The 27,853-nt window shown below is 34.6% G+C and overlaps 1 protein-coding gene across 13 annotated transcripts in view; it reads left to right on the forward strand.

Moving 5' to 3' along the window:
- CTNNA2 (catenin alpha 2) overlaps positions 1-27,853 on the forward strand; it is a 1,423,217-nt gene that overhangs the window by 1,371,161 nt on the left and 24,203 nt on the right. For 9 of the 13 annotated variants that reach the window (XR_010115398.1, XM_063616606.1, XM_063616605.1 and 6 more), the window contains 3 exons: positions 6,700-6,805; positions 10,789-10,923; positions 21,694-21,837. Coding sequence is in view for 12 of the 13 variants with exons in the window: in XM_063616606.1 (XP_063472676.1) it covers positions 6,700-6,805; positions 10,789-10,923; positions 21,694-21,837 (385 nt within the window). In the remaining variant the exon portion in view is untranslated. The remainder of the gene's footprint in view (positions 1-6,699; positions 6,806-10,788; positions 10,924-21,693; positions 21,838-27,853) is intronic. The other 4 variants (XM_055240965.2, XM_055240967.2, XM_055240968.2 and 1 more) reach the window with 2 other exon arrangements.

Genomic DNA, 27,853 nt, shown 5'->3' on the forward strand with positions numbered 1-27,853 from the left:
CAAATCAGACAAAAACAAGCAATGGGGAAAGGATTACCTATTTAATACGTGGGTGCTGGGGAAACTGGCTAGCCATATGCAGAAAACTGAAACTGGACCCCTTCCTTACACCTTATACAAAAATTAACTCAACGTGGACTAAAGACTTAAATGTGAAACCCAAAACCAAAAACAAACAAACAAACAAAAACCCTAGAAGAAAACCTAGGCACAACTATTCAGGACATAGGCATGGGCAAAGACTTCATGACTAAAACACCAAAAGCAATTGTAACAAAAACCAAAATTGACAAATGGGATCTAATTAATCAAAAGAGCTGCTCTACAGCAAAAGAAACTAGCATCAGAGTGAACAGGCAACTACAGAATGGGATAAGCTTTTTATAAACTACCCATCTGACAAGGGTCTAATATCCAGAATCTACAAGAAATTTTAACACATTTACAAGAAAAAAAAAACACCATCAAAAAGTGGGCAAAGGATATGAACAGACACTTGTCAAAAGAAGACATTTATGTGGCCAACAAACATATAAAAAAAGCTCATCATCACTGATAATTAGAGAAATGCAATTCAAAACCACAATGATACCATCTCATGCCGGTCAGAATGGCGATCATTAAAAAGTCAGGAAACAATAGATGCTGGCAAGGCTGTGGTGAAATATGAATGTTTTTACACTGTTGGTGGGAGTGTAAATTAGTTGAACCATTGTGGAAGACAGTGTGGTGATTACTCAAAGATCTAGAACCAGAAATAATACCATTACTGGACATACACCCAAAGGATTATAAATCATTCTACTACAAAGACACATGCATATGTAGCAGCACTATTTACAATAGTATAGACTTGGAACCAACTCAAATGCCCATCAGTGATAGACTGGATAAAGAAAATCTGGCACATATACACTGTGGAATACTATCCAGCCATAACGAAGAATGAGATCATATTAATTGCGGGGACATGGATGAAGCTGGAAGCCATCATTCTCAGCAAACTAACAAAGGAACAAAAAAACACCACATGTTCTCACTCATAAGTAGGAGTTGAACAATGAAAACACATGGACACAGGAAGGGGAACAACACACACTGGGGCCTGTCAAGGGTTGGGGAGCAAGGGAAGGAAGAGCATTAGCACAAATACCTAACACATGTGGGGCCTAAAACCTAGATGACAGGTTGATAGGTGCTGCAAACTACCATGCCGCATGTAAACCTATGTAACCTGTACATTCTGCACACATATCCTGGAACTCAAAGTAAAAAAAAACAAAACTCAAAAAACTAAAAAGGGTTTTACTACAGGACCCAGATATTTTGCTCTCAGACATTTATCCAGAGATGTAAAAACTTGTATTCACCCCAAACCCTATACATAAACATTTACATCAGGTTTATTTGTGATAGTCCCACACTGGAAACTACTCACATGTCCTTCATTGGGCAAATGGTTAAATGGTTAAGCAAACTATGTTACATCTATGCCACAGACTACTACTCAGCAATAAAAATACATGCAATGATTTTGATAAACCTTTAGATAATTTTGCTGAGTGAAAAAGAGTTATCTCAAATATTTCATACTGTATGATTCCGTTTAGATGGCATTCCTGACATAACAAAATTGTAGAGATGGAGAAGAGATTCATAATTAGGAATATGTCAGGGATGGGTTAAATGGTACAAACAGTATGAGAGAAACTTGTGGTAATAGCACAGTTCTGTGTCTCAATTGTAGTAGTTACATGAAGCTATACTTACACAAGTGCATAAAAAATAGTGAAAGATGAATATTCCCTATGGATTTTACCAGTATCAATTTCCTGGTTTTGCTATTGTACTGTAGTTATACAAGATAGTAACATTGAGAAAGGCTGGAAGAAGAGTGAATAGGACATTTCTATACATATCTCTGAATTTCCACAGAATCTATAATATTTCAAAATAAAAAGTTAAAAATAGAAGACAAACTTAAATAAAATTAAACTTAGTTCCTCAGCCACACTAGCCATATTTTAAGTGTTCTATAATTACATGTGGCTACTGACTCCATATTGGATAGTGCAGAATTATAGAATGCCCATCATTACTGAAATTCTGTTAAAATTGCTATAGACACTCGGATGTCTGAAGGAGCTTTAGAATCCACTTGAAACCTATGCAATGATAGCATTAAAAGAAAATGCTACCCTTGCTACATAAGCCAAATTCAAGGTCTTCTCTTTTAAAGATATGGTTATTATTCCACAGTTATTCCTCAGCTACCAGTAAGGGCAGCCACACAATCTGTTATGTAAGCAAAAGGAAATGAGTAACTTTGGTCCCCTACCTCCAGAAATGGCACAACTATTTTTTTTCTATTTCCCTTTTCTGTTCATGATGTGGGGAAACTGGGTCATGTCACTAACTTTGTGCTCATTTAAAGAAACCTGGGCCTTCAAACTTTCTTAGAAGGGTGTTCCATCATACTCAGAACCACATGTGAGATATTCAGGATTTCCCAGATGATTCAAATAATTTTCTTTATTTTACACATGACTTTAACTGCATTTTAGTAGTTCAAATTTTTATGAATATTTAGACAATTGAATTTGGCAGTTGACAATTTTTCTCGTTATTTTTCTGGGTATTTTTGCATTCTGTGTTTATATTTTATAGTAATACATTTGCTTATACAGAATTTAAAAGGGAGTAAAATTTAAAAATAAAATTGTTTGGGAAAGGATTAACTTTTCAATGTATTGTCCAGGGACAATTGGTTACCGGTTGGAAAACTAAAGGTGTGATTCCTATCTCACCCTATACAAAAGGCATAAACTAGGTGGATTTAATATCTAAATATAAAAAGGAAACTTTAAAATTTTAGAATAAAATGGAAGGATATTTTCAATTACCCTGGGATAAGGAAGAGCTTCTTAAAGAATGTATGAAAAGCACAAACTGTAGTATAAATGATGAATACATTTGCCTAAAATAAAATTAAAATTTATATTTTAAAAACTGTAAAAAAAAAGAAACCTAACATATAGACCAAGACTAGAAGTAATGTGCAATATAACAAAAGATCAGAATCCAAAATATCTGAAGAGCTTAGATAAGCAATTTAGAAAAAGAGTCGATAGAAAAATACACAAAAGATTTGAAAAGACAACTCAGAGGAAATATGTAAATCATTAATAATGATCAATAAATGATGAAGAGACTCAGTCTCCTCTGTCATAACAGGAATGAAAATTAATTTTTTAATAACCATCAGCTTGACAGGAAAAAGTGAATACATTTTAACATCTAAACGACTGAACATATCTACAGAAAAATAAATATGCCATTTTCCTCCTCATCCTGGGCTCAAGCAAACCTCTCACATCAGCCTCCAAATAGCTGGGACTATAGGATGGTCTTGAGCCCCTGAGCTCAAGTGATCTACCAGCCTCGGCCTCCCAAAGTGCTAGGATTACAGGTGTGAGGCACCTGTCAGTATACAACTTTAATTAAAGTAACTTATACAACTATCACCCAGCTCAAGAAACCTTCACATGCCTTTTCTAAGTCACAATACCTTTATTCTTGACTAGCTGTAACTGTTACCTTGAGCTTTTTCAAGATCTGATGATGGTCTACGGGGGAAAACGCCCTGAACTTTGTAGCATTTGCTGATGTCCATGAAATAAATATTCCCATCATGGCAGATTTCAAGCTCCCAACATTTCAACTGGCTTGCCTAGTTCCTAAAAACCTAACAAATAATTCTCGTATGTATGAGCCTATTCCAGCACTCATGTCAATTCTGTCATTTTTTGGGTTTTTTTTTTTTTTCTTTACTACCTAAGTGAGCATCTTTAAATAGTTTTGTTTTAGTTGCTTCTGAGAATATCAATATTATGTAACTTAAATTACTTTCCTTCTGATATTCTGGAAGAGATTAAATAGCATTGAGATTATCTTCTCTTTAAAGGTTTAGTTAACTCCTCCAAGAAACCACCTGGATTTACTGATTTTTTTCTTTTTTTTTTTTTTTTTGATGAGTTCTATCTGACCACTTTCTTTCTTCCATGGAAATCATACTCTTTCAATTTTTCAAAATCTCCTTTCTGGTCTGTTTTGATAATTTATAATTCTCCTAGAAACTTATTTCATCTGTTTTCACATTTATTTACATATGTTTGAGAAAGCAGCTTTATGATACATTTTTTTTTTTTTTTCTAAGGTTATTGCTCTCTTCTTTTTTACTTTTGGATACTTTTCTCCTATTTTTTCTTGATAGCATTCTAAATACATTTTCTGTATCTTTTTGGTTTAGAGCTAGTTTTAGGATTTATTCATAACTTCTAGTGTTTTGTTTTTCGACTCATTAATCTGTCTGTAATTTTATTAGTTTTTTTCCAACCTCTTTTTTCTGAATTCTTAAGCCATCTATTTAGTGTTTTTTGTAGCTTCTTGTGTATTAATGTATGTAGTTAAGGCTACTTGTTTTTCTCTGAGCATGTTACTTTAGCTGTTAAGAATAAATCATATTTAGAAAAAAGTGTACTAAATTGTGATTCAGGACACATAGACTTCCATCCTGTTTGTCTCTGTGTGTAGCAGTGTCATTTGGGCATGTTACTTTGTCTTCCTCCTTAGATTTCAGCTTCCCCAACTAGAAAATGAGAAAATATTTGATCTCAGAACTTCTATTTTGCATAATTTCAAATTATGAAATTATGAAATTGCATAATTTCATAAATTATGAAATATACCTTCATACCCAGATTGCGACTCCAATAATTTGAATTGAGTCTACAACATGAATTCAAAAGTCTCACACTTTTTTTTTCATAACATACTAGTAAGTCTATGAACTGTAGTCTCTGGTATAATAAATAAGACATGCTTCTTTTCATTCTTTGTCTACAATATGGGGGCCTGAGCATCAAGCAGATTCAGGGTCTATATAGACATTCTTCATTAACTTGGAACATTTTGTCAGAATCAATCAGCTGTTGGAAGTTATTATGGAAGGTTCATGAGGAAGCATTTTCCAAGATCCTTTGAAATTCTTGAAATACATAATTGTTAGCAATGCAGAATCAAACAGAATGCAGTCTTATTGAATGGGTTAAGATGAAGTTACAACAAATATTGTGTCAGAGTAAACATCAGAAAATAGATTTTCTAAGGTCTAGAAGTTACAAAGAAATATGCAATAAAATAATGAGAATATTATTAAACATTGACAGATTCTGTATCCAAGTGTTCCTTAAAAAATAAAAACCATTTATTTTGCACTAATAAAAATGTTAGGGAATAGCAAACAGATTGTCACAGAATCTTTAACTCATCCATATTACATAAAATTCACAAGTGAAATTACTGTCTACATTTTAAAATCTAAGTAGCAACCGCAAAATCAAAGTACTTTGTGGAAGAGTTAACGTAACTACAACAAAATGAAATACCTTAAGTTGTGTGTCTGTTTCTGTATTTAAACATTAATACAAACCCAGTATATTTTACTTTTACTGAGTAATGTAGAAAAATCCAAGAAGGTGAATTAGTAGAGAAATGGAACAAAATATCATTCATTTACATTAGTTTACTGAAAGACATTTTGTCTTCTATTTTATAAAATGTTATTATGTAACAATAGCAATCATTGCCCTGTCTGTATAACCCTACATGGTCTAAATAAATCCCTTCTGAATAGTTTTTCTGTACAACTCACCACATTTCTAACTACAGGAATGTAATCTTGCAGCCTTAAAAAACACATTGATTTTTATGCACATAAAGAGACCAGGTTAATTAATGATGCTAAAAATGATAAACATAATTTATTCTTTACCTCTCACAAAAAGGGAAAGAAAAGTTATTACATGCTACATTTTGTTTAAAGATTTATGATGCAGCATAATTTCCATTTCCCTTATAATAAATATTTAAAAGACATATAATATTAAACACTTCACCTAATTGCAAACCTTATATGAAAATATTAGGGTGATGGTTTGGAAGCACAAAAACATTTACTGTCACTCAGTGATTTGTACGTTCTTTCATAAATTAGTATCGGAAGCACACAAGCCAACAAAACTCCGAAATTCTGGCCAAACAGTTCCCAGTTATGTGCAAGAGATAATTGCTTCTCAAAGGGCCAAACTGGACTTAAAATTTAAATAATAGAATATAAATATGCTGGACACGAGTAGGAAGATAATGCATGTGCACTTATTTTGGCTAGAGTCTGCTTAAAATTTTGAATTTTTTACTTATGACCGGTATAAGCTTGGATAAGTTACTAGATCGTTTTGGTCTCATTTTATTTTCTAAATGGGAGTGATGATACCTACTTTGCAGATTTGTTATAAAGTCAAAATGAGGTAGTCTGTACGACAGCTTTTGGTACACGGTAAGCAACTATAAAATTTTCATTTCTCCTGTGATGATCTTTTATAATCGGCCATTGTTTAAAAATATAGAACTTAATGTAAAACATAAAATGTGAACGTGCACATAAAAATATGGGAAAATATTTCCAAAAATGACTACTAACATAGAAACTGGAGTTAGGCAAGAAAATATTCAAAATTCGACCAATGTGGCCAGTGCCAAATAAAATACAACACTAGACTCCTGGACAAAGGATATGGTAGGTTGGTCTCTTTCCCGTCATTAAGTGGATTTCTAATTATGTTGTATATGTTGTTTCAGAGGCAAAGGCCCATTGAAAAATACATCTGATGTCATTAATGCTGCCAAGAAAATTGCCGAAGCAGGTTCTCGAATGGACAAATTAGCTCGCGCTGTGGCTGATCAGGTAATAGAAGAGGGAAGGGTGGGCACATGCTGAGTGGAATCATCAATTAGCACTTGGGTTTTGTAATTAGTTTTATGCACCCTATAAAATGCCTCTGAAGAATGAATCAGAGGGGAGAATCACTGATACTTTACACACTGGTATCTGACTCTCCTGACACCGTGCTGGTGGCAAATGTAGATTTAGCTCAGGAGGGAATGCTAAGGCTTCTGACCAAAATTCCTTGAGAAAGAAGAACATACTACTTATGAGACATCAGCCCCTGAAGAATCACAGATTGTCCCAGCCTTCCCCATTCAGAAAGGCAACAATACTGCATAATGAAGGGGGGAAAAGCAGGTTTTTAAATTTTCATTTTTAGGCTCTTGGTTTAAATATCTTTTCAGAGATTCCTACATAATGCCCTCTTTTGTTTACTTCATGGTGCTTATCACATTTAAAAAATATATATTTAATTTACTGCTTTACATTTTTTTTCTGTTGCCCCTAGGAAATTTAAGTTGCGCATTTTAACTGACTGACAGAATGAATAAAGGAGAGAAAAGAGCAACCTGCCTTGTGGTCAGGGAACTGAATTAGCAGAGCTTTAGGGATGTGATGAGTCATGATTTGATGGTTTGTTTAAAAAGTTGTTGTGGATTCTACCAGGACTAGAATGGAAACTGGGGGTAGGACAGTCTGGGGTATTTGGAGATCAAAGGGCAGAAACAGGTTGCGGAATCTGGGAGAACATCATGTTTTTAAATGTAGAAATAAGAAACTAGAACTTCACCTTTTCTTATTTAATATGGATCTCACTCTAATGATATTCTTCATAATAACTTATGTTCCAACATAAATGGGATTATTCCATGTGATCAAGAACCTTCAGATTTCAGCTTTATTCTAACCCAGACTCAGAGGCATCAGAGATAAATGAAATTCTCAGAGTATCTCTTAATGCTTTCAAACCAAACTAGGATATACATTGAAAGAGTTCTCACCTTGAATGTTTATTTCCATACTTTTCATTTTATTTGGCTTTAAAATCCTGTTCTAAATGTTTTGTTGCAATTATGGTCCATTTCTTTTAAGAGTGCTTTAGGTAGTAGACTTTTTCCAGGTAACTAACGATTATCCCTATAAGCAATAGTGGTTTACGGTTTGAACCACTTTGGATGGATTGTATCATAAAATATAAGTTTTGGAAATAAAATATATATGCTACTATCTACATGGAAATATTAACATGAATTTGCTTAGTATACTGCAGTACATTGATGCAAGCTGGAGATATTGAAAGAGAATTTCATCGTTCTCTATATATGGCTCTAGTCTCTGATGATCTGATGATTTTTGAGTCTTTGTGTTGCTTATTGTAGTTTTCCTCCCTCATTCCTATATATAAGGGTTGCTCCTCTAAATACTTACTGCCTCAGCATCCCAGGCTCCAACATCATTCAAGTCAATACCAAATTCACACACCTTTAAAGGCTGAAAAAACCAAATAAACAAAACCCCACATGATTTTACTATCAGGATTGCAGTTAAGAGTCAAGAGTCAACGAATTCTCATTTTAATTTTATTTTACATATAAGATGGCTAATCCAATAAATGTTTTTAACTTTTGACTTCTGGAGAAACACTTATTGGTTGAGATAACTCAAGTACTATGATAATTTGAGAACCGCTCACAATTTGTAGGAGTTGAGTGTTAACCCATTGCTATTGCCTAATTTCAGGGCAATATCAACCATGAGGCTTCACAGCATAAACTGAGGGTTTTTTTTTGACAGACTTCCGTAAGTATTCCAGAAAGTTCACGTAGAGGAGGGAAGAGACAATGAATTTACTTGAAAATATGCATACAAAAAAATTACCAACTAGAAAAGGCCACATTCTTTTTCTGCAAATGTGGAAAAGAGTTGGGATGTGTAGCGTGACCAGAAATTGGCCACCCACCAATTTGTTAGGAAGGACTTCTTGGGAGTGAAAATGAGTGGGGTTTGAATGGCTGTTTTATTATACTTTAAATCTCAATGGCCAAAAGTATTTCTTGGCATCTTTAGGCCCCTCAAGTTCAATAGTTTTGTTGTGACTTTTGTTTTTGATTTTACCTTTTTGGGCTTTTATTTTCAACTCTGCAACCTGAAGCATAATTCAAAACAGTTGATATGTGAAAAACACATCAAACACACACACACACACACACACACACACACACACCCCAGGATACTACATTTATTTTGAGATTCAGTGACAGAGTATTTAAATGCTACTATTTCACAGTGACTCAAAATAAACAGATGAAGTTTAAAACATCCTTTTTGTGGCATTATTATTGTCATTAGCTGTGAAATAACTTGCAATTTTTGATAAATCTTCAGAAAAAAAATGTTATCAAATTCTGCACCTATTTCCATGATTTAGGAGTTATTTTCCTTGATTCATCATGCCTTTTTAAATGTGTATTTTAACTGCTTTGGTTTAAATAATAGAGTAGAATGAGTATTACCAAGGACTGGATTGGTTACATTTATTTTGCCGGAAAATATTTTATAAAGATTTGAGATATGCATGCCATATAAACTTTTTACGGACTGTTGCATTTTTAATTACTGTCCCATTGAGATAGAACTCTCAGTTTAATTTGCTGCAAGGTATTTGTATCAAAAGCCTTGTCAGCCCTCTGGGGAGATATCATTTTAAAGTTAATTCCTTTCCGTGTATGGGTCCCTGGAGTAGCATAAATATTACAATATAAAGTACTTGTAAGAAGCTAAAAACAGTTTCTGTGGAATTCTTTCTTGATAAATGCAGTTAGTGGAAAAAATACCACAATGGTAAGTGTTAAATATAAAAAATATCCCTTTATCGTTTATTCAATAGATGGTTATATGTAATCACCGGCTTTACAGTATTGATAAAAGAATTTCCTTTCTTGAGCTTGAGGGGAACTTAGCTCAGAGTCTTTCTCCCATCCTCTCATTCTAAATAAGATACTTAAGTTGTGGCCGTAGGTACTTATTTCTTATAGTATTAAGGATCTGGTGATTTTATGTCCTTTACAAGTACCAAATTGATACAGAACAATTAAATGGCCTGGAAGTAGCTCAAGCTGAACCTTTGATAGCAAAAGAAATATATAGGCATCTCAATTCGTCAGTAGCCATTGGCAATGAAGCCTCAGAAATGTTTTCAGGAGTCATGTAGATGACTCTAGAAGTGTTCAGCCAAGCTCTGTGTGTGCTTGATGGACACCCATCTACTTCGGTCATAATGAAAATTCAGACTCCTTAGCCAGAGTTGACTCCGGTGCATCCATTAAAGGACTCTGTTTCTACTCTTATGAACTTCTTTCAGCTGGCTTCAGATACATTCTATCAAATCTGTTTTTCTTACAGTAGTCATGAACCATTTCAGTCTCTCACTTAAAGGCAAGTTATTATGTTGCTTACATTTTGATAAAAATTAAATTCCAAAAAGTGTAATAGACTTTTTTATAAGTCAATGATACATTTATTACAGAACCAAAGGAAACAAATTGACTTTCTTCCCTCAACTAACTGGATTGAAACTGTCCATATGCTTGGCAGAGAGTGCCACACAAAGTAATTTACTTTTAGCATCCTTTGGTCCTCTGCCTTAAAATAACATTTCACATAGTGAAAGTTGAAGAAAACTGTAAAATATTTAGGTTTCTTTAGAGTTTAGAAGACAGCAGGTAAAAATACTCATAAACATGTATAGAAGTCCCAATAAGACTTTCTGGAATATCTTCAATATTCTTCTGATGAAATTTTATTAAAATAGAGCCAACCATTCTTAACTACAGTCTGTGGCCTTTTTAAAATGCACTGTGAAAAAGTTAAGTTAAATGAATGTAATTAAGGTATTTAAGGTATATGACACTGAAACCTTTTCTTCCTGCAGCTTTTCTATAACAAATGTTAGAAACTGAAGAGTACTTACTAATCAAGATCACTCTTTTAATGTTTTATAGTGTCCTGATTCAGCATGTAAGCAGGATTTATTAGCCTACCTTCAACGAATTGCCTTGTATTGCCATCAGCTTAATATCTGCAGCAAGGTGAAGGCAGAAGTGCAGAATCTGGGAGGAGAGCTCATTGTGTCAGGGGTAAGCTGGACTTGGGCTTCACAATGTAAAGTTCCCACCGTTGCACTTCCAAGGCAAACATTCTTGGCAACAGTACTGCTAAAAACACCAAACTACAGTGGTTTATAGGGAGGGCTTTTTAAAAATAAATGTTATCACCATTATTCCAGACCTTACAATAACTCACAAAGAGCAATTTGATTTTCCAATTACCCTGTGTTTATTCTAGCCTTGTAAAATCTCCATTCTTCACAAGAAAACTAATTTTGTAGTCTGGAAACTCATTGCCAAGCTGTAGCTATTATAATTATTTGGGGCTTTTGTATATTTACTCATTGTGAGTGTACTTCCTTTTGTTAGTCCTAGTAATTTTCATTCTCTGTTCAGGAGCCAGCCTCTCTATGTGTGGATTGTGTTCACATGTTAGAGATGATGAAAACCATAGGAATTCATTCATCAGGTTCCAATGCATACTAGGTTATCAGTAACCCTTGAAAGCCAGAAGATGTTTGAATTTAATACAGGTTGATGTGCTGTTGCCAAAAACTAACGTAATTGTCGAACACTAACAATTATATATTCTTTGCTCGATCACTCCAGTGTTTCCTTTCTCATGAAAATATAATTATCTAGTCCATTTTTATCAAATGCATAGAAATAAGTTCAATGAATATTTAGAAGAATCACAATTTCTTGGCAAGATTTCCAAATATGTGTTGAGGTTCTTCACCTTGGCTTCTTCTCCTCCCTCAAGCCCTTTCTCTCAACACAGGGTGCCATTTGTTGCAAATTATTTGCAAGTCCAAAAATGTGGCTCTGAAACCTTAGTTCTTTTCCCAGTCAGACATGATGCTACCATTTCAAGTGAGTAATTACCAGGCACATAATATTATCAGCGTGGTGAATACCTTATGAAAATCAGACTAGTCACAAAGTTCAGTTCTTTCTGAAGCCATTTTTGAAAATTTAGAAGTTTGGCCATTTGGTAAAAACATGTGGACCAATCACTCTTGAACCCAACTGTTTTTGTTCCCATATTGTTTGAGTTGCAGAAAACATAGCTGGGAAAAGAACTGATCTGGCTTGCATAGAGACATCATCCGGAAAGCCTGTTTCATGCAGTCCCACCTAGAGCCCAGTAAATTGGCTATTTTGTGCCTCTTCCCAAAGCACAGTCACCTCTTTGCATTTCCAAAATGATCCTGCTTCAACATCCTTCAACAACCAAGAGCAATCTGTCTTGCAATGTGTCCTTTCTGCCAAGCTGGTAATTACCAAGATTCTCTCGCCAAGAAGTGATCAAATCATTGCATCTTCCTTGCTGCCTTTCTTATCTTCAGCCTTGATGGTATAGTTTCCCATACCACTCAGCTTTCATGTCCATCTGTATATAGCCCCTGTGGAACTGAGTGCTTTTTGTTCAGCTTGCCTCGTGTGCTTTCATTTGTTACTTTCCAATCTTATTATTTACATGGATGCGCAAAGCATCTTTGTGGATCTCAGACTCCACAACCTCATCTGGGCAATTTTTACTAGCAGAGCCGCTCTCCATCATCCTCTCAGTACCCATTGTTTGTCACCGCCTCCAAAGCTTCATTTCCATTGTCCTTTCCTCATTTAGATGTAGTCCAAACCATCACTGGCTTTTATCACTTGCACTGTTGGCTTTTATAGAGGTGTTTGAGATTGGGAACACCATCAAGAAGCCTGTTCCCTTCTTTGAGTCTTGTTGGCAAAGTTCCTAAATCCTTGCATGGGAGAAGGCTTCTTTTAGAAGAATGTTGTACAACTTGATAATAATTCTGAGGCAAATGCATTATAAAAAGTTTGCTATATATGCTCTGTCATGGGCCTGCTCTTGGCTTCCTCATGATTTATTCCAAGCTTGATTGCTGTTTGGTGCCACACCTACATCTGTATTCTGCTGTCTTTGCCAATTCTGCCTCCATCTTATTCTTCATGCTCCTTCACTGATGGCCAATGGAGAAAAAAAAAATGAATATGCTTACTGTGCAAAATAGCCACAAATGACTGCTTTCAAAGTTCTGAAAGAGTCAAGAATGTGAGACCCCATACACACACATTTTCAATGATTTTGCCAAGAAAATTGCACCCATTTATTCTGTCATATGGCATGGCAAAGTTGCTGTGTTTTTCGGAAGAAGCCATCATAGTTTAATGTACAATCAAAAAAGAAATACTTAAATCTTCTTTCGTTTTTCCCTGTGTTTATACACATGGGATTCAAAGCCATGGCTTCTCTGAAATATATGAAAGCCCCCAGGAAAGTTACATTTGTTAGAAGTCAACCTCTCTACCCAAACAGAAGAGATTTGGACATGTTATTTCCATTTTGCCAAGAAAAATGATTTTGATGTCAAAACAGAGAGCCACGTTTTTAGTCTCATGCTGGCATGATGAACATATGTTAAGCAAAATGCACAATTATGTCTTATGTCAGCGTGTTTTTGTTTTATGTGATTCTATGTATACAAACTGAGAAAGGTCTCTTGTGTTGTCTGCTTTTGGCTTGAGAAGTGGGGACAGATAATTCGACAGGTCACGGAGGAGAATGGATACAAAAGCTCTCCAGGCGTCATGATGGCGAACTAGAGAAATAAAGCAGTCCAGGATGTGTTTCTGTGTATGCTCATCCACACAACTGCTATCTAAGAAATACCATTGGTTTTCTACCTGGCAGTTAGTTTTTTTTGTCATTGGCTTAAACCTGTCTCAACCAAAAAGTGACATTCTTATTAAATCTCAAATTAGAAAATGCATTTGTGAGCCAATTCAGCTTAACCTGGTTACTAAGGGAGTAATGGGAAAGAAAAAATATGATAGAATTGTTAAAGTGAAAGTAGAGAAAACTGAGTTTCAGAAGATTAAACCATCTATAAATTGGCTTTATTTGCTTAGTTTAATGTCTGCTTAGTTTAATGTTTGCTTAAATTCTTAAGCCAGTTTACAGGCTTTTTTGAAAAAAAGAATATTGAAAGCAGAAAGATAAGGAGGGGAGGGGAGAGTAGAAGAGAAGAGGCATAAAGGAAGAAGGTGGAAGAAAAAAGAAAGAAAGTTAAAGATAACACGTCATAAATTAGTTTAGTGCAAGTAATGTCCATTAAATGTGACAGCATTATCTTATGAGAGAAAAGTTAAGCCATATATTTTTTAGTATATAAATACTATTTTGAATACAAATATGTTCCAGTATCATAATGTGAGTATTACCTGTATATTTAATTATCATGTTTTTGACTAATTTTTGTTTGCTAGGTTTCACAGGGTTTAATCAGCACCTTTAAAGTTAAAAACGGAGCTGTATACATGGATCTGGAAAAATAAAAATCATTCCATGACCTTTAATATCTTTAGCTACCCAAAGATTTATACATAGCATATAATTCTGAACAATAGTAGAAATACTAATGTAGGACTTTTAAATTATGCATACAGAATATCTAATATTCTGATAAACCTAATAAAGCCTACCTAAACTGTTAAAGTTAAAAGATAACAGGAGCCTCATTATAACAATGAAGTTAGAACATAACAGCAATAACCCTACTTTGATCAGGAATTCGATGTTCAGGAGAGACGAGGATGTAATTTATGGCCAAATGTATACAAAAATGGTGCAAATTTTAATAGATTTTATTACATATAAATGTCTTTATATTAACAAAATATTTGAGTCAAGTCTGGCGGTGAGGAATGCTAGTTGCTTAAGTCCTTGGGCTGAATGAATGGATTACTGACCTATTCCTGAGAGATTGAGAAGCTTGCCCTAATATGTACTTTTGTTCTTTGCCATTTAAATATCTCTTTTCCAAATCTGAATGCCTCTCAATTGGGTTTAGGGGAGAAGTTTGACAAGGTGAGCAAGTTTAACTTGTGACACTGGTAGGATTTGAATTGGTAAAGAGAAGACTGGAGACTGAGGGGTCAATTACAGTAATTCTTATTGCCCATGTTTCACATTATTTTAAAAAATTGGACTTTAATTACAGTCAACATGAATATTCATGGTATAGGTAATACATTCCTAAAAATATTGGAAACTGATAATATTCAAATCAATTCTACCTGACACTGGCATATATTCAAAGATGCATATGTGCATACAAAGATACAAACACAGAGCACAATTGATGTTTACTCTTACACCCTCAATAAACCTTAGTGAAGCAGTCAGGAACTGAACAAGATTGATAAGTATAAACTATCTGATCCAATACAAATTAGGGAAAAGAAAATGTGGGATATATTTTGTACAATAATATATATATGGTTTGTTGAGATGAGAATTACATTGTATTTGAAGAGCTGTGTATTCCTTTTACTTTTAAAAAGTGCCAGTATTTTGTAATGAGCTAAAACAGCCATTGAAACAAGAATTGCATCTAATTGTGTAGACCTGTGCATTAAGCAACCTTTTTTTCTTAATTTTTATATCTTCTATTTTGTCTATACTCAATTCTTCATGATCTCCATGGATCAAAGTGTAACAGTAATGAAAAAAATCTAAAGTGCTAGCTATTTCAATTTGGGTTTGGAATGCATGTTAGTGTTTCATTTGAACCAAAGGGTGTATGTTCTAGGAATTCATAGCAGTTCAAAATAATTTTATCCAGACCTTCCATGCTTGAAGGACCTTCCCTTATGTAAGAAAAGTTGCAGTGTCCAAACCTAGAGAGAGTAAGATAAAAACAAACTTCAGATTGTAAATCTGGATGTTAGGCATAGTGGAGAAATTGTGACTAAGAAAATGAAATGAGTAGTTATAACCATTTACAGAATGGCAGTAGTTCTTCGCATACACTTTGCTAGTAAAATGAGTTGTTGCATGATTCCATATTTTCCCCAAAACCCATTCCCCAATCTGTTGATGGTGAAACTATAACAATTTAAATTCTGATCCCTGCATTAAGTCTTCCTTAGTTACATTCATACCAGTATGAATGGTCATTGATTTCTGCACGACCCAAATTATAGACACCCTCAGAGGGAAATAACCTTTATATGGGTTTTCACTGAACATTCATTCCCCCAGAGTGTTAAAAGTGACAGTTTACCAATTCAAGACTGTTATTTTTGGAAGAGATGGGAAATTAATAGGAATTTTAATAAGAAAAGTAAAAATTTATTTTGGTGCTGGGCATCATAGAAAGCTTTGTGTCTTTTGCACTGCACCTGTGTATGTTCTCTGAATTCAAACAGTCTTGTACAAAGGAGTCTGGTATACTGCTCCACTGTAGGAAGTAGCTCTTCAGTTACATTTTCTGTGATGGTCACCCTACACTTACCAATATAATCAATTATGGCCATTTAAAAAAATCAGTTATTCATTGATGGAATTAAAGCATTGGTTATCTAACTGAATTGTTTAATGCATAGGGAGATACTATGTTCCAGTGTACTCATTTTAAAATAAGAAAACATACTGTGTTGTGGCAAAGCTAGGATGTAAATCAAGCAAATAACTCTTCTTACCTTAACTGGAGACATGGATTGACCTTACTTCGATCTACTCTGTGGATTGATTTGATTGTGTCACCTAAACTTGTGGGCTGACGAGTAATTTCTATTTTAGTTTGAGGGCATTACTGCTTGTAACAGTAGGAGTTAGTAGCTTTAAGAAGAGTGTGCCCTGAGATAATCAGTGCCATTACTTGTCATTCAATCCGTAAAATTTCATTCCTTTGGGTCTTAGAATTTTTTCAAGTTTTGAGATGCTCTAATTAAAATAAGAAAGGTAAATAATTGACAACTTATTTATTATCAATTAATGCCTTAGATTTCAGTTAATATTCTGAGAATGATTTAGTAGCCAATTAGCAGTAATACTTTGTGAAAACTTGGAAATTGGACATATGGGAGGTACCTGGATGAGGGGAGGTGATTGCATATACAGTTGGCCTTCTGTATCTGTGAGTTCTATATCTGAGAATGCAACCAATCTGGGATTGAAAATATTTGGAAAAAAATAAAAGTAACAATACAGCAATAAAAATAGTACAGATAAAACACAATATAGTATTTATATAATATTTATATAACATTTGCATCATAATAGGTGTAAGTAATCTAGAGAGGATTTAAAGTATACAGGAGGATGTGTGTATGTTACATGTAAATACTATGCCATTTTATATCAGAGATTTGAGCATCCTTGAATTCTGGTATCTGCTAGGGTCCTAGAACCAATCCCCCATGGATACCAAGGGATGACTGTATCTTGGGATATCTGTAAAACCCAGACAGACCTATTTAAGAAGTACTATTTTGTAAAGCTTCCTCATAAGACATATCCTAATTTTGATTACTTGTTCATATATGAGAATGGTCTGATTTCATTCCAAGATATTTTTAAAAATAATTTAAAAATACTTCAAATAATGTTTCAAATAATTATTGCTTTGAGAAGTGTCTTAAAAGCTACCCTCTCCCCAGTTTTGAACCAGTTTTGGATCTGTAAGAGCAAATCCAATTACATCCAACGTAATGTTTCCTTACATTGAACCCCAAATAATTATGGGAAGCCAAAGTGTTGAGTGAAGACCTTTATTTAGAAATGGTGTCTGTAAATTCAGCCCCTGTAAACACTTGAATTTTTCAGCTCTCAGCTCTAGTCAAGAAACAGATTAGTTAAAATTGGTTACTTAAATCCATTGTGATTTTTTTTTTCTTGTTTCTACTGGGGCTTACCCCAGGAATTCCTGGACTGAAATCTGTTGAAGAAAAAAGTTGATATGTGAACAAGGTGATATAATATGAACAGGTAAAAGAGAAGGGATATTAAAATCATATGCTAAAGATTATCTGGGGGTTTTGTCATTGATTTTACACATCTTTCCATTACCTTAGCTGGTTGAAAATAAGAATCTATAGCAAAACTGAGTCAGGATTTTTTTATTCAGTACTGGATTTGATAACATTTTGACAATAATATTTTTCTTAAAATAGATCAGTTTCCATAAGTTGTTTCTAATTTCCAGTGGCAAACAGAGATTCCAAGAGTTGCATTTATTTCTTGTTCACATAAGAATGTTTTCTGATTCACTGAATTCAACATTTCCATTGCGTCCCTACTATGTAAAAGGCATGGTGATATATTTTGATTGAGTTGGGGAATTTAAAGTCTCTTTATCTCTAATACCAAATAATTTTCATGAAAAGGATAAATTTTCCTGTCCATTGTGTTTTTATTAGACTGTGTAGTCTATGTTTATTTTTTTTTCCATTTAGTTTCTCAGCTTACTGAAATAGGGTTTTCAGCTAGAATAGCAGAGTATCTGTTGATGGCTATCTCTGTGCATTCGTTGTTTTCTTGGTTTACTATATTCTAGAAATAAAAGTGTGTTTAACTTACTGTCGTCTACATTCTGTCCCTGCAGATTATTTTGTCAAGTGCTTTTTCCAGCCTAATTTAAATCATTTATAAAATATGGCCTTCAGTGCAGCCCTTAGAAGAGAAATATGTGCCACTTTATGGCCCATGTATCTTACAAATAAGAAAGTTTCCAGATGGACAATGTGGAGTTTCTTTGTTCAGATTTTACTGCATCAGAACACATTGTCTTACTCTATCTTAAATAGTAATTTTCCTTCTGGGCTATAAATATATTTCAAATACTTCATCCTAATTCTATTTTCTTGAAGGCAAGCTTTCTTAATTTAGACTTTTAATATTTTCTTTTATCATCAATACTGTATCTTGTTTTATTACTTTTCTCTGAATACCTTCATCTGTGCAGATGCCTTGCTGATAATGAAATTTACTGGAACTCTGGCTAGACGTCCTGTCAAATCGGAACAACCTGTCTCTTGACCTCTTTCATCCATTTTCTTTGGCAAATCTCTTTTGCAACTGAGAATATCCTGGAGAAGTTATGGTCAACATCGTCTTTTAAGAACCATGTACATTTGTCAGCCCACATTTCTGTATGTGAGACACTACCATAAAACAAAATCAAAACATCTCTTTATCTGAGAACTTCCAATTTGAATCTGCTGCTATCCACATTTATTGGAGCCCCTCTTACTGAGGTATTTCTCTTCAATTATAACATTTTGGTCAACTTACATGAAAAAAATGCCTGACCATGTCTTCTGTGATGAATGCATCTGCAGATTGTTCTTTTGGAATGCACATTTTATTCCACCTGACTTTTCTCAGTCTTTTGTGCTAAGAAGCTAAACAACTTTTTAGTAACCTCAAACAAAAATTGGAGACCAGCCCTACATCTGTCTAGTCAGAATGAAATTATAACCGTGACTATAATAGTGGAGTCTTGACTACTGAAACCTTGCAAACACTTCGTATCTTGTCTTAAAGGGCTACTTACCCATTTCTGAAATATCACGGAAGTATGCAGCTAATCTACAGTTGGAGTAGAACTTAGGTTTCATGAAAAATGTCAAGAGGCTAGATCCTAAGATTTGGAAATCATCTGATCCTGGCATTGCATCCTGTATCAAAGACAGTTTTATTATTTTAACTAATATCTTAACTAAAGGCATTATTATAATATCACAATCAATCATACTAAATTCACCTAAGAGGTCAGCACAGTTCACTACTCGGCATCCTTTTGATGCAGCCTAGTTTTGCATTGGGTTCCTGAAGTCATGCTCCATTTCCAAAGAGACAATAGGCAATTATAAGAAATGCCAATAGACAATCTAAGTTCAGTTTGTTTTATTTCAGTATTTTCAAAGTGTTTAACTCCATTTTTATTTTAATATCTTAATGCTGGGAGAATTGTACCATCTGTATTGGGTAGTAAAAACTTAAGGTGTTTATTGGAAGAATGGACAATTGCATCATTAATCTTAATGACCTTTAAATTTGTTATGAGATGATCCAAGTAAGTTTCTAATATGTAATAATTTTTAAAACTGAGAAATTGTGCTAAATGACTAATTTATTTCCTACAATGGGAAAAATCAGAAGATCCCTAACTTATAAAACCAAATGAGATTGTTATAAAAAGATCAAAGATAAGCCAACTAGTCAATGATCCAATATGTAAAAGTGGAGAGAAAATAAAACTTTATAGGGCCATTAATTGCAAAATCTCACACACAAAAAAGTTGTTGAATATAGAATTTGAATTTAGACTTAGAATTGTTGAAAATAAAAATAATAAATGATACAGCAAGGAAAATATATGCAGAGTATCATTGCCTCTTCTGTTAAGTACAGAAAAAGTCAAATACAGGCTAAACACCCATCTTTTTATATGCAAGACTTTTTTTTTTTCTTTTCTATTGACTTTAATTCTTTAAAGACATTCTTTAAATGTCTCTAACATTTATTTTGAAGTGAAAAATGGACGTCATGTTGCCAAATCCATAATCAGTTTGAATTTAGTAGCTTCTGTCTTTCAAACTGTTCTCTAATCTGCCAATGTTGCTTAATTTTAAACTGCAATTATTGTAATACACTTATGTATTTAGTACGCTAAGAATGATGGGCTTAGAAATAGAATTATACTGGCTTAAAACAGAAAAACAAATCCCAAATTAAGATTTTTGTTTATCTGTATATAGAAACAGGCTTTGGTTTTTACCCATTTACGATGCCATAATTTGCAAGCTATTGTTTTGAATGTCTAGGTTTCCTAAATTTTTTTCTGTAGAAAGAGATGGTTTCACTTTCATGTATTACACTAAGCAGATGAAGGCCTGACTTTTATGTGGATGGTTTCAGGATGTGCCTGCTCTTCAATAGTGTCTGTGACTTTTGTTTTGCTGTAATCAGTAACTTTGAGTATTCTATTTTTAAACTCCTAAATTTTCATTTGAAAAAAAAAAATACTTTAGTGCTCTACATACTATTCTCATACCTTTTCTTGTTTTCTACGAAAACTAGACTTGGTAAATAAAGCTATGACTAGAGCAGTAATCGTCCATGACAAAAATATTTTGGTCAGTTGGCATCACTGGGTCATGTAACTTGACCTCTGAGAGTGACAGTGCATTTTTTTATGATTGCAGAAAACTTGCCATTTGATTTTTTCTACAGTTCTGAAGACGAACTCTAACTATTCCTTTTAGTTGTATATTTGACACACACAGAAAAAGTCAAGATTGTCAGTAATATTTTATATTGAAAGAATCTTATGAAAAGATTCTAAAGGTAGAAAAGGGCATTGGTTATTGGCTTATCCTTTAAATTATGCCCCTCACACAATCCACCCTTGGGTTAAAAGGAACAGTCAAAAGAGTTGCAATTGTAGCAACAATGAATGCATTAGTCCTTCAGTGATCCCAATGAAAGAGGTAAGTATCCCCTTAGTAGAGGACCATGTACAGAGGTTGGATGTGCAGAGGCCAAAGGCTTAAGGAAGGTCACACAGCAGGGCGATGGAACTTCCAAGAAAGACGTCAGGGATCCCCACATACCGTTCCAGGCTTTAAGAGCTGCAGCCCTTGCCTTTTCTCTTGGTGATCTTCAACACTTTAAATAAGGGATTCACCCCCTTTGAGCCCCACTACAGTTGTCCCTTTCAATGCCTGACAAGGCAGGGTGCATCTTCATTCTCCTCCCACATGGTTCCTTTATCTATTTAAGAGCCAATGAGAAATCCAAATGGCCAGGCCGCTTAATGTCAAGAAAGCCCATATGTATATCTCTTTCAGCACGTAATTCCTCCATATACCTCTTTTTTCCCAATTACCCATTCCCTCTTCCACTCCCTAATCCCTTCCCAAGTAGGGTACTTTTTTTTTTTTTTCTTTTGCTCTCTCTCTCACTCTCTCTTTTCTGTATCTCTCGGAAATCAGACAGGAGTTCAGAGCACTTTCACTACCTTTTATGAGGTAGATTGTGATGTCATAGATGGGGGCAGGGCTAGTCAACTTTCTACCCACCTCCCAACCTGTGCTGAGGGAGCTCCGATCGGGAGTGGAAGCAGTGATTCCTCCATGGTGAGTAAATTGACTTTCTAATCTAATGTCTTTCATTGTAATCATGAATTCTGAAGGCAGGGGGGATTGGATTTTAGGGAAATAAAAATGTGCCCACTTAAGGCCTCTTAATATTTACCAACTTTGGGCAAAAGACTTATTTATTCTTTATGTGGGTCAGAAATTCCACAGCACAGGTATATCTTCAATTGTGGTCTAAACTTGAGAAGTGAAAATGGTATTTTTATTTCTTTATTTCTCAGTCTTTCTTCCCATTGGGACTGAAAGTCGTGGCATATGTGGAATGAATCCATTCTATAGTCTCTTTGTGAGCTTCACTAAGGAAGGCTAGTCAGAAGGATGTATTCTTCTTTGTTTGGAAGATTTTAGGGTCATGAAATATCCTTTACTCATGTTTGCCGTGAGAATCAGTGGGCCCTTCTAAAACTGTGGAGGTTAAAATGTACATGAGGATGATACATGAGGATTATCAACAAATACTTTGGGTGTTAACAAATAAAAGCTTTCTAATGCAGTGACTAAAATATTCATTTTTTGAAAAAAGTTACAACTCCTGCAAGCTTAAGGTCACAGCTATTTCAAGGTGTCACAGCCGGATTTACTACCCATTTTTGTTGTTGCACATTGTAACACTGATGCTGTTTCATAGGGTCTCTTGGTAGTTAAGAGGCATGAAAAGCTGCTGTTGTTTCATTTGGGTTTCTATTATATTGCTGATTAGTTCTTTTATATGCCTTAGTATTTAGAAAGAAAAGATCAACTGGAGCGGGCACTTTTCTCCACTTCTTTCCTCATTCTCTCCTGGGTACCTATTAAAACTGTCAAGATGCAAGCTTTTGTATAAAAGGGTAAAGGGAGTTCACGGAGGTGGTTGACTCTTTAAGGGATATCAAAGCACTAGGGTGAGTGTTCTTAGGAGGGTTTGATGACCAGAATGTGAAACCCTGTTTTTTCTTAGGGTGGGATGAAAGCATCCTGGTGTGGATTATGAGTATTATAAAATATATAAAGAGGGTATCATCCCTATTTTTTTTTTTTTCCAAAATATACACCCCTGGTTGGCTAGCCATGATGAACATTTGTGTTGCAGAATTGGTTTCAGTTTAAAATGAAGAGTCCTTTCTGTCTCGTCAACAGCTTCTTTGTTATGCATAAATCCCTGACCCCCAAAGTTATACACTTTTATATTTAAAAGCACTATAGCTGATACTGCCCTCTTTAGTACCCTGGGGTTGGGGAATGGGTTTTGAAGTTATTTGATACCTAAGTTTTCTAGCCTAAATAAGTGACCATAACAGTAAAGATTTCAGGCCTGATAAAGAAATGTAGGGCCATAACTGGCCAATAGGAAGATTTTGATGACAGTCACCTGCAGGCAACTTAATATTGCAATGTGGGCAATAATGCCAGAGTCTTATATGTTGGTTTATCCCTCTTAAGTTTCTGACCTACCTTCCATTAAAAGTACTAGACCCCTGAAACCCAGGTAGAAGCAAACCTTCAGTGACAGAAAAATCTGATGTCTAATCATAGCTCAAGTTTTTAATTTCTTTTATCAACCCCTCATACAGCTGCCAGGTAAGAAATGCTCATATTTTCAAACCCTTGGGACACAATCATCTTTAAACTTCGTGAGTTAAGAACGGTTGTGTTGTGCGCTTGTGCAAATTCAGAGAGTCTATCATGGAATGCATTGTGCATGCACTTATTTATCTTCATGTGCATGTTTCATTTATAGTGATGTTCAGTGTTTTTTAAATTCATTTTGTATGTATTAAAAGTTTAATTTTAAAATACATACATATATTGTGCTCTAAAGGAGACAGTGAAATGGAGTGGAGGTTGCATTAATTTGAGGTCTGAATACTTGGTATGCTACTTCTCTGTGCTTGACTTGTTAGGTAACTCAAAGTAAATTACTTAGATCTCTCGGGCCTCAGTTTTTCTCATCTGTAAAATGATGGTAGATGATCAAAAAGAGATATTCTAGTGCATCCCTGCTCTGAAAATCTATGGTTTTATGGTATATTATTGAAGAAATGGTTTATGGGAAAATGATTGAATAGTTGATGAAATACAGTTTTTATTTTGTACATACAATTATTAAATCCAGAAAAAACATTCAGGTTAAACAAAGTTTTAAAATGTGCTGCCTATCTGATATAGTGCTATTTGGTTAATAATATATGTGACTGAGCCATTTCTTTTAAATAGACAATGTCATTTGATTAATCTGCTAAATCTAAACCACTTAGAAAGTTATATGTAAATTGATACCTGAAGAGAGGCAGAATCCATGATAGGTAGCTACATATTGATTTTGGAAGACCAGTTCATGTTTTAACTCCATACCTTTTTGTTATTCTAATTATTGGGGATGTAAAAAACATTTACTAGGTAATAGATGTAGCTGATCTTACTGGGGCTTCAAAGTTTAAAATTACCTATGTAATATTGCAGGAAATCCCAGGTGGTTTTGGAAGGGTTGATAAGTAGGGAATTGGTGAGTATGGAACTATGTACTATGGGAGATAAAAAGTGTAAAGCCTTGTTCCTGAATTTGAGGAGTGTGCAACCTCTTTGGGGAGTCTGTACATGTGCCAAGTGCCAACTTGGAAGTGAATACAGTAAATGCCAAAAAAAATATCCCTGTGGCCTGGGTGGGCTGGATTGCACTGGGGAGTCTTATAAAAAGCTGATACTTTTAGCTAGCAGAGAGCAGAATGGTTTAGATTTTTGTATTATTGCATATAAAAAGGACAGGGAAGTGTTCCAGGTCTTCAAGACCACAGAATTGTAAATGGAGCTGAAGATATATCTTGTGTTCAGACATGACGTGTCAAAATCAAAATGTATTGCTTATAGTTGAACCTCATACTTTTTCTGAACCCTTTCCCCCTAAATCATATGCTGACTGTACTAGATGAGATACATGTCTTTGGAAGAATTGAGGAGGCAGCAAGTGAGTGAATTGAGCAATTATAAAGATATAATCAGGCAGGCATTTGGTCAGTTACACAAAACTCCACATGATCACTCACAGACACAACTATGGAAGAGAAATACATAAAAGGCAGAGGAAGGAAAGAGAAGACTCTAGCTTGGAGATATTCTGGTATTGTGATAAAAGTGGAAAGGGATCATCATTTGGGGATATCATTAACAGATTTAGAAATGTCAGATGGTGATGGAAATGTCCATCAGCTAATGAGAATCCATGTAACCAAGATGACTTTATAAAGCAGTTTCCTTGGGCACTAAGCTAAGCAAGAATAACATCAGTTTCTCCACCCTTTAACAGCCAATATTGACAAGGTTTTAACACTAAGGAAACTGAACATGATTATGCAAGTCTCCTTCCCATATACTCTTGGAAATAGGTTATTGATTTGGGTATGATTTATTCACATTGATGAAGAACATTTACATTTGAAAGCCTCTCTGTTGCTGTAGATTCGCAGAAGATTTGCAGTGGATATTTTGCCTCATGTAGGGAAAACTGTTTTTGTATTTCTTGCCATTCAAGTCTCTTCCAAGTTATTACCTTGGCCATTCTAAAAGACTGGAATTCCACGATTAGAACTGCTGTGTTACCTAGCCCCTTTACCAGATTATAAGAACTTAGTAAGTAAACAAGGACTCAGTTTAGATCACCCAGTGACATGGCTTCTAATTTGTGACATCAGAATTAGCTTCTAGAATTTGTTTTCTCAGGAAATCACTTTCAAAGGCTAAATTTTTCTGTTTGGGGATGGTGAAGTAGTATGAGCAAAGGTAGTTTAACAAAGCAAGAAATAAATACTCTCCTATCGCTAGTTTCTTTAAAAAAAAAAAAAGTTCAGGCAGAAGTTAAATTATGTTTGTTTCAAGAGAAAAATGATGCGGATGACAACTGTTCTCCTTTCTTCCTCATAAGTGTCTCTGGAGGTCATTTTAGAAATAAAGCATCAGTCAGCTATAATTCAACAAATTCATTGAGTGTGTAATATGGGATATTCCCTATGCTATGTATGATGGATTCATAGACTTAGCATGGAAAACAAGCGCATGAACTAGTAACTATGATGATAATAATCACTTTAAAAGAAATATATATTATGGCCATTTTTGTAGAAAAGGATAAAGGGGTGTAATTTTTTTTTGAGCCTTCACACATAACTGAATAGGAGTTTTCCAGGTAGAAGGAGAGGGAGGAATATCTCAGAAAAGAAATGAAACATCCATACCATTGAGGTATATAAGTATTCCAGGATAACTGGACCTGAAAATGTCAGAGAGGGCTGGAAAGATGGAGAAAAGTAAAAGATGTGAGGTTGGTGTTGGACATCAAAGAAATTCTTCTGACCATGCTGATTTTAATGAGTAGCATTGAAAATGATCAGGATTATCTGCATGCCAGCTAAGCAAGGGGTTTGGAGGAGACTACTAAACTGCAGAATCCTGGGCCATGTTGCGAACTTCTTGAATCAGGAATGGTAGGGAGTATGTTCTTGGAGTCTGTAATTAACTACCCCATCCCACTCCCCAACACACAACAGGTGATTCATTTTCACACCAAAGTTGTAGAATCCCTGCAAGGCAGTAGAACTGACTCATTCTGTTTCTATGTTCTTAGAAGCAGTTTCAGAGTAAAATAATTAAAGTATCATGTTATTAAAAGATTTTGGGAAAAATAGGAGTTTAGTGTAATATAAGCATATTCTCAAGAAAATTGGTTTAAATTGTGGTTAAGCATGAGAACTAAGAAAGATGGTTATTAAATATAAATAATCAGTGATGCTATTAAATCTCCTTGAAAGTGAGACGAGAAACTGTAAACATTCAAGAGACCATCCTTCATTTTTCTTTGTCATGCTCCAATACAAGGAGTTAATGAAGATTGAAGCTGAGTTGTTCTACATCTTCCAAGTTGTGCCAAGATAAGACATATGGACAATAATCCAGAGTAACATTTGTTTTGGGATTATATTCTTTTGTAGGGCCATTTGACTCCTTTAATTAAGTGAACTTCCTTGGAAAAAAAAATGTGTATATCAGCATTCTCATCATGACTGGAAGAACTGAACTTTCATGCCCATGCAGTATATGACCTATATGGTCTATGTTGAAAATATTAATTATATAACTATATGTTTAAATCAATAGTCACTTGCAAGTGCTAAATTCTTTGTTGTTTTTTTTTCTTTCGTGAACGACAGCTGTTATCCTACACTCATCAATCCGTGTAGAAAGTTAGAGAAGTAGTAAAAGACATAAGGAGAGGGAGATACTAGAAAGGAATTTTACATTTACTGAGACATGAAATGAGCCCTGGTCGAGAATAAAGTGAGCCTTAGTTCACAGCAACAAGGATTGATTCTAATTTAGCCCCCTAATTGCTTTGCATACAACATATCATTTCCAGATTGCCAGTATCTTCTGTGTTTTATTTATTTGAGAATAGCTTTGTTTGGAAGTTGAGGATTGATGGGGAACCCTATTTTTGTTTTCTGCTGTTAATTTCAGTGTATTCTCTTGGTATACATACTGTCACTTTCTAGAATCAGTTGACTGGTAGGAGGCAGTGCCTGCCATTAACTGAACAAACTAAGGTTGACCTAAGGATATATATATCTATATCTAGGTATCTAGATATAGATATATGTAGTTATTTTTAGTTCTTACAGATATTTCTTGCCAATGATCTGTGGCTCTTCTTGAATCAGGAATGGTAGTTTACACCAACTAAAGCAAATACAATGTTGGGTAGTTCTAAAAAGATGTTCCAGGCAAAATTATTTACCTCAAGGCCTATTCTTTTACCTAAATAAATGCCAAGCAGAGAACAGCAATAGCTATGTGGTTTTGATTGTTATAGGTCTGAAGAATATAAGTTAAATAATGTTAAAATTGTAAGAGCGATATTGCTATTAGGTGTGAATTTGGAAACCAACTCTCTCTTTTATAGTTGATGAAACTGGGCAACATTCTTAACCTCCCTGGGCTTTTGCTTTTTATTAAAATAGCAATAGCTACT

The sequence above is a fragment of the Symphalangus syndactylus genome, chromosome 14 (genome assembly GCF_028878055.3).
Source record: "Symphalangus syndactylus isolate Jambi chromosome 14, NHGRI_mSymSyn1-v2.1_pri, whole genome shotgun sequence".
NCBI classification, from domain to species: domain Eukaryota; kingdom Metazoa; phylum Chordata; class Mammalia; order Primates; family Hylobatidae; genus Symphalangus; species Symphalangus syndactylus.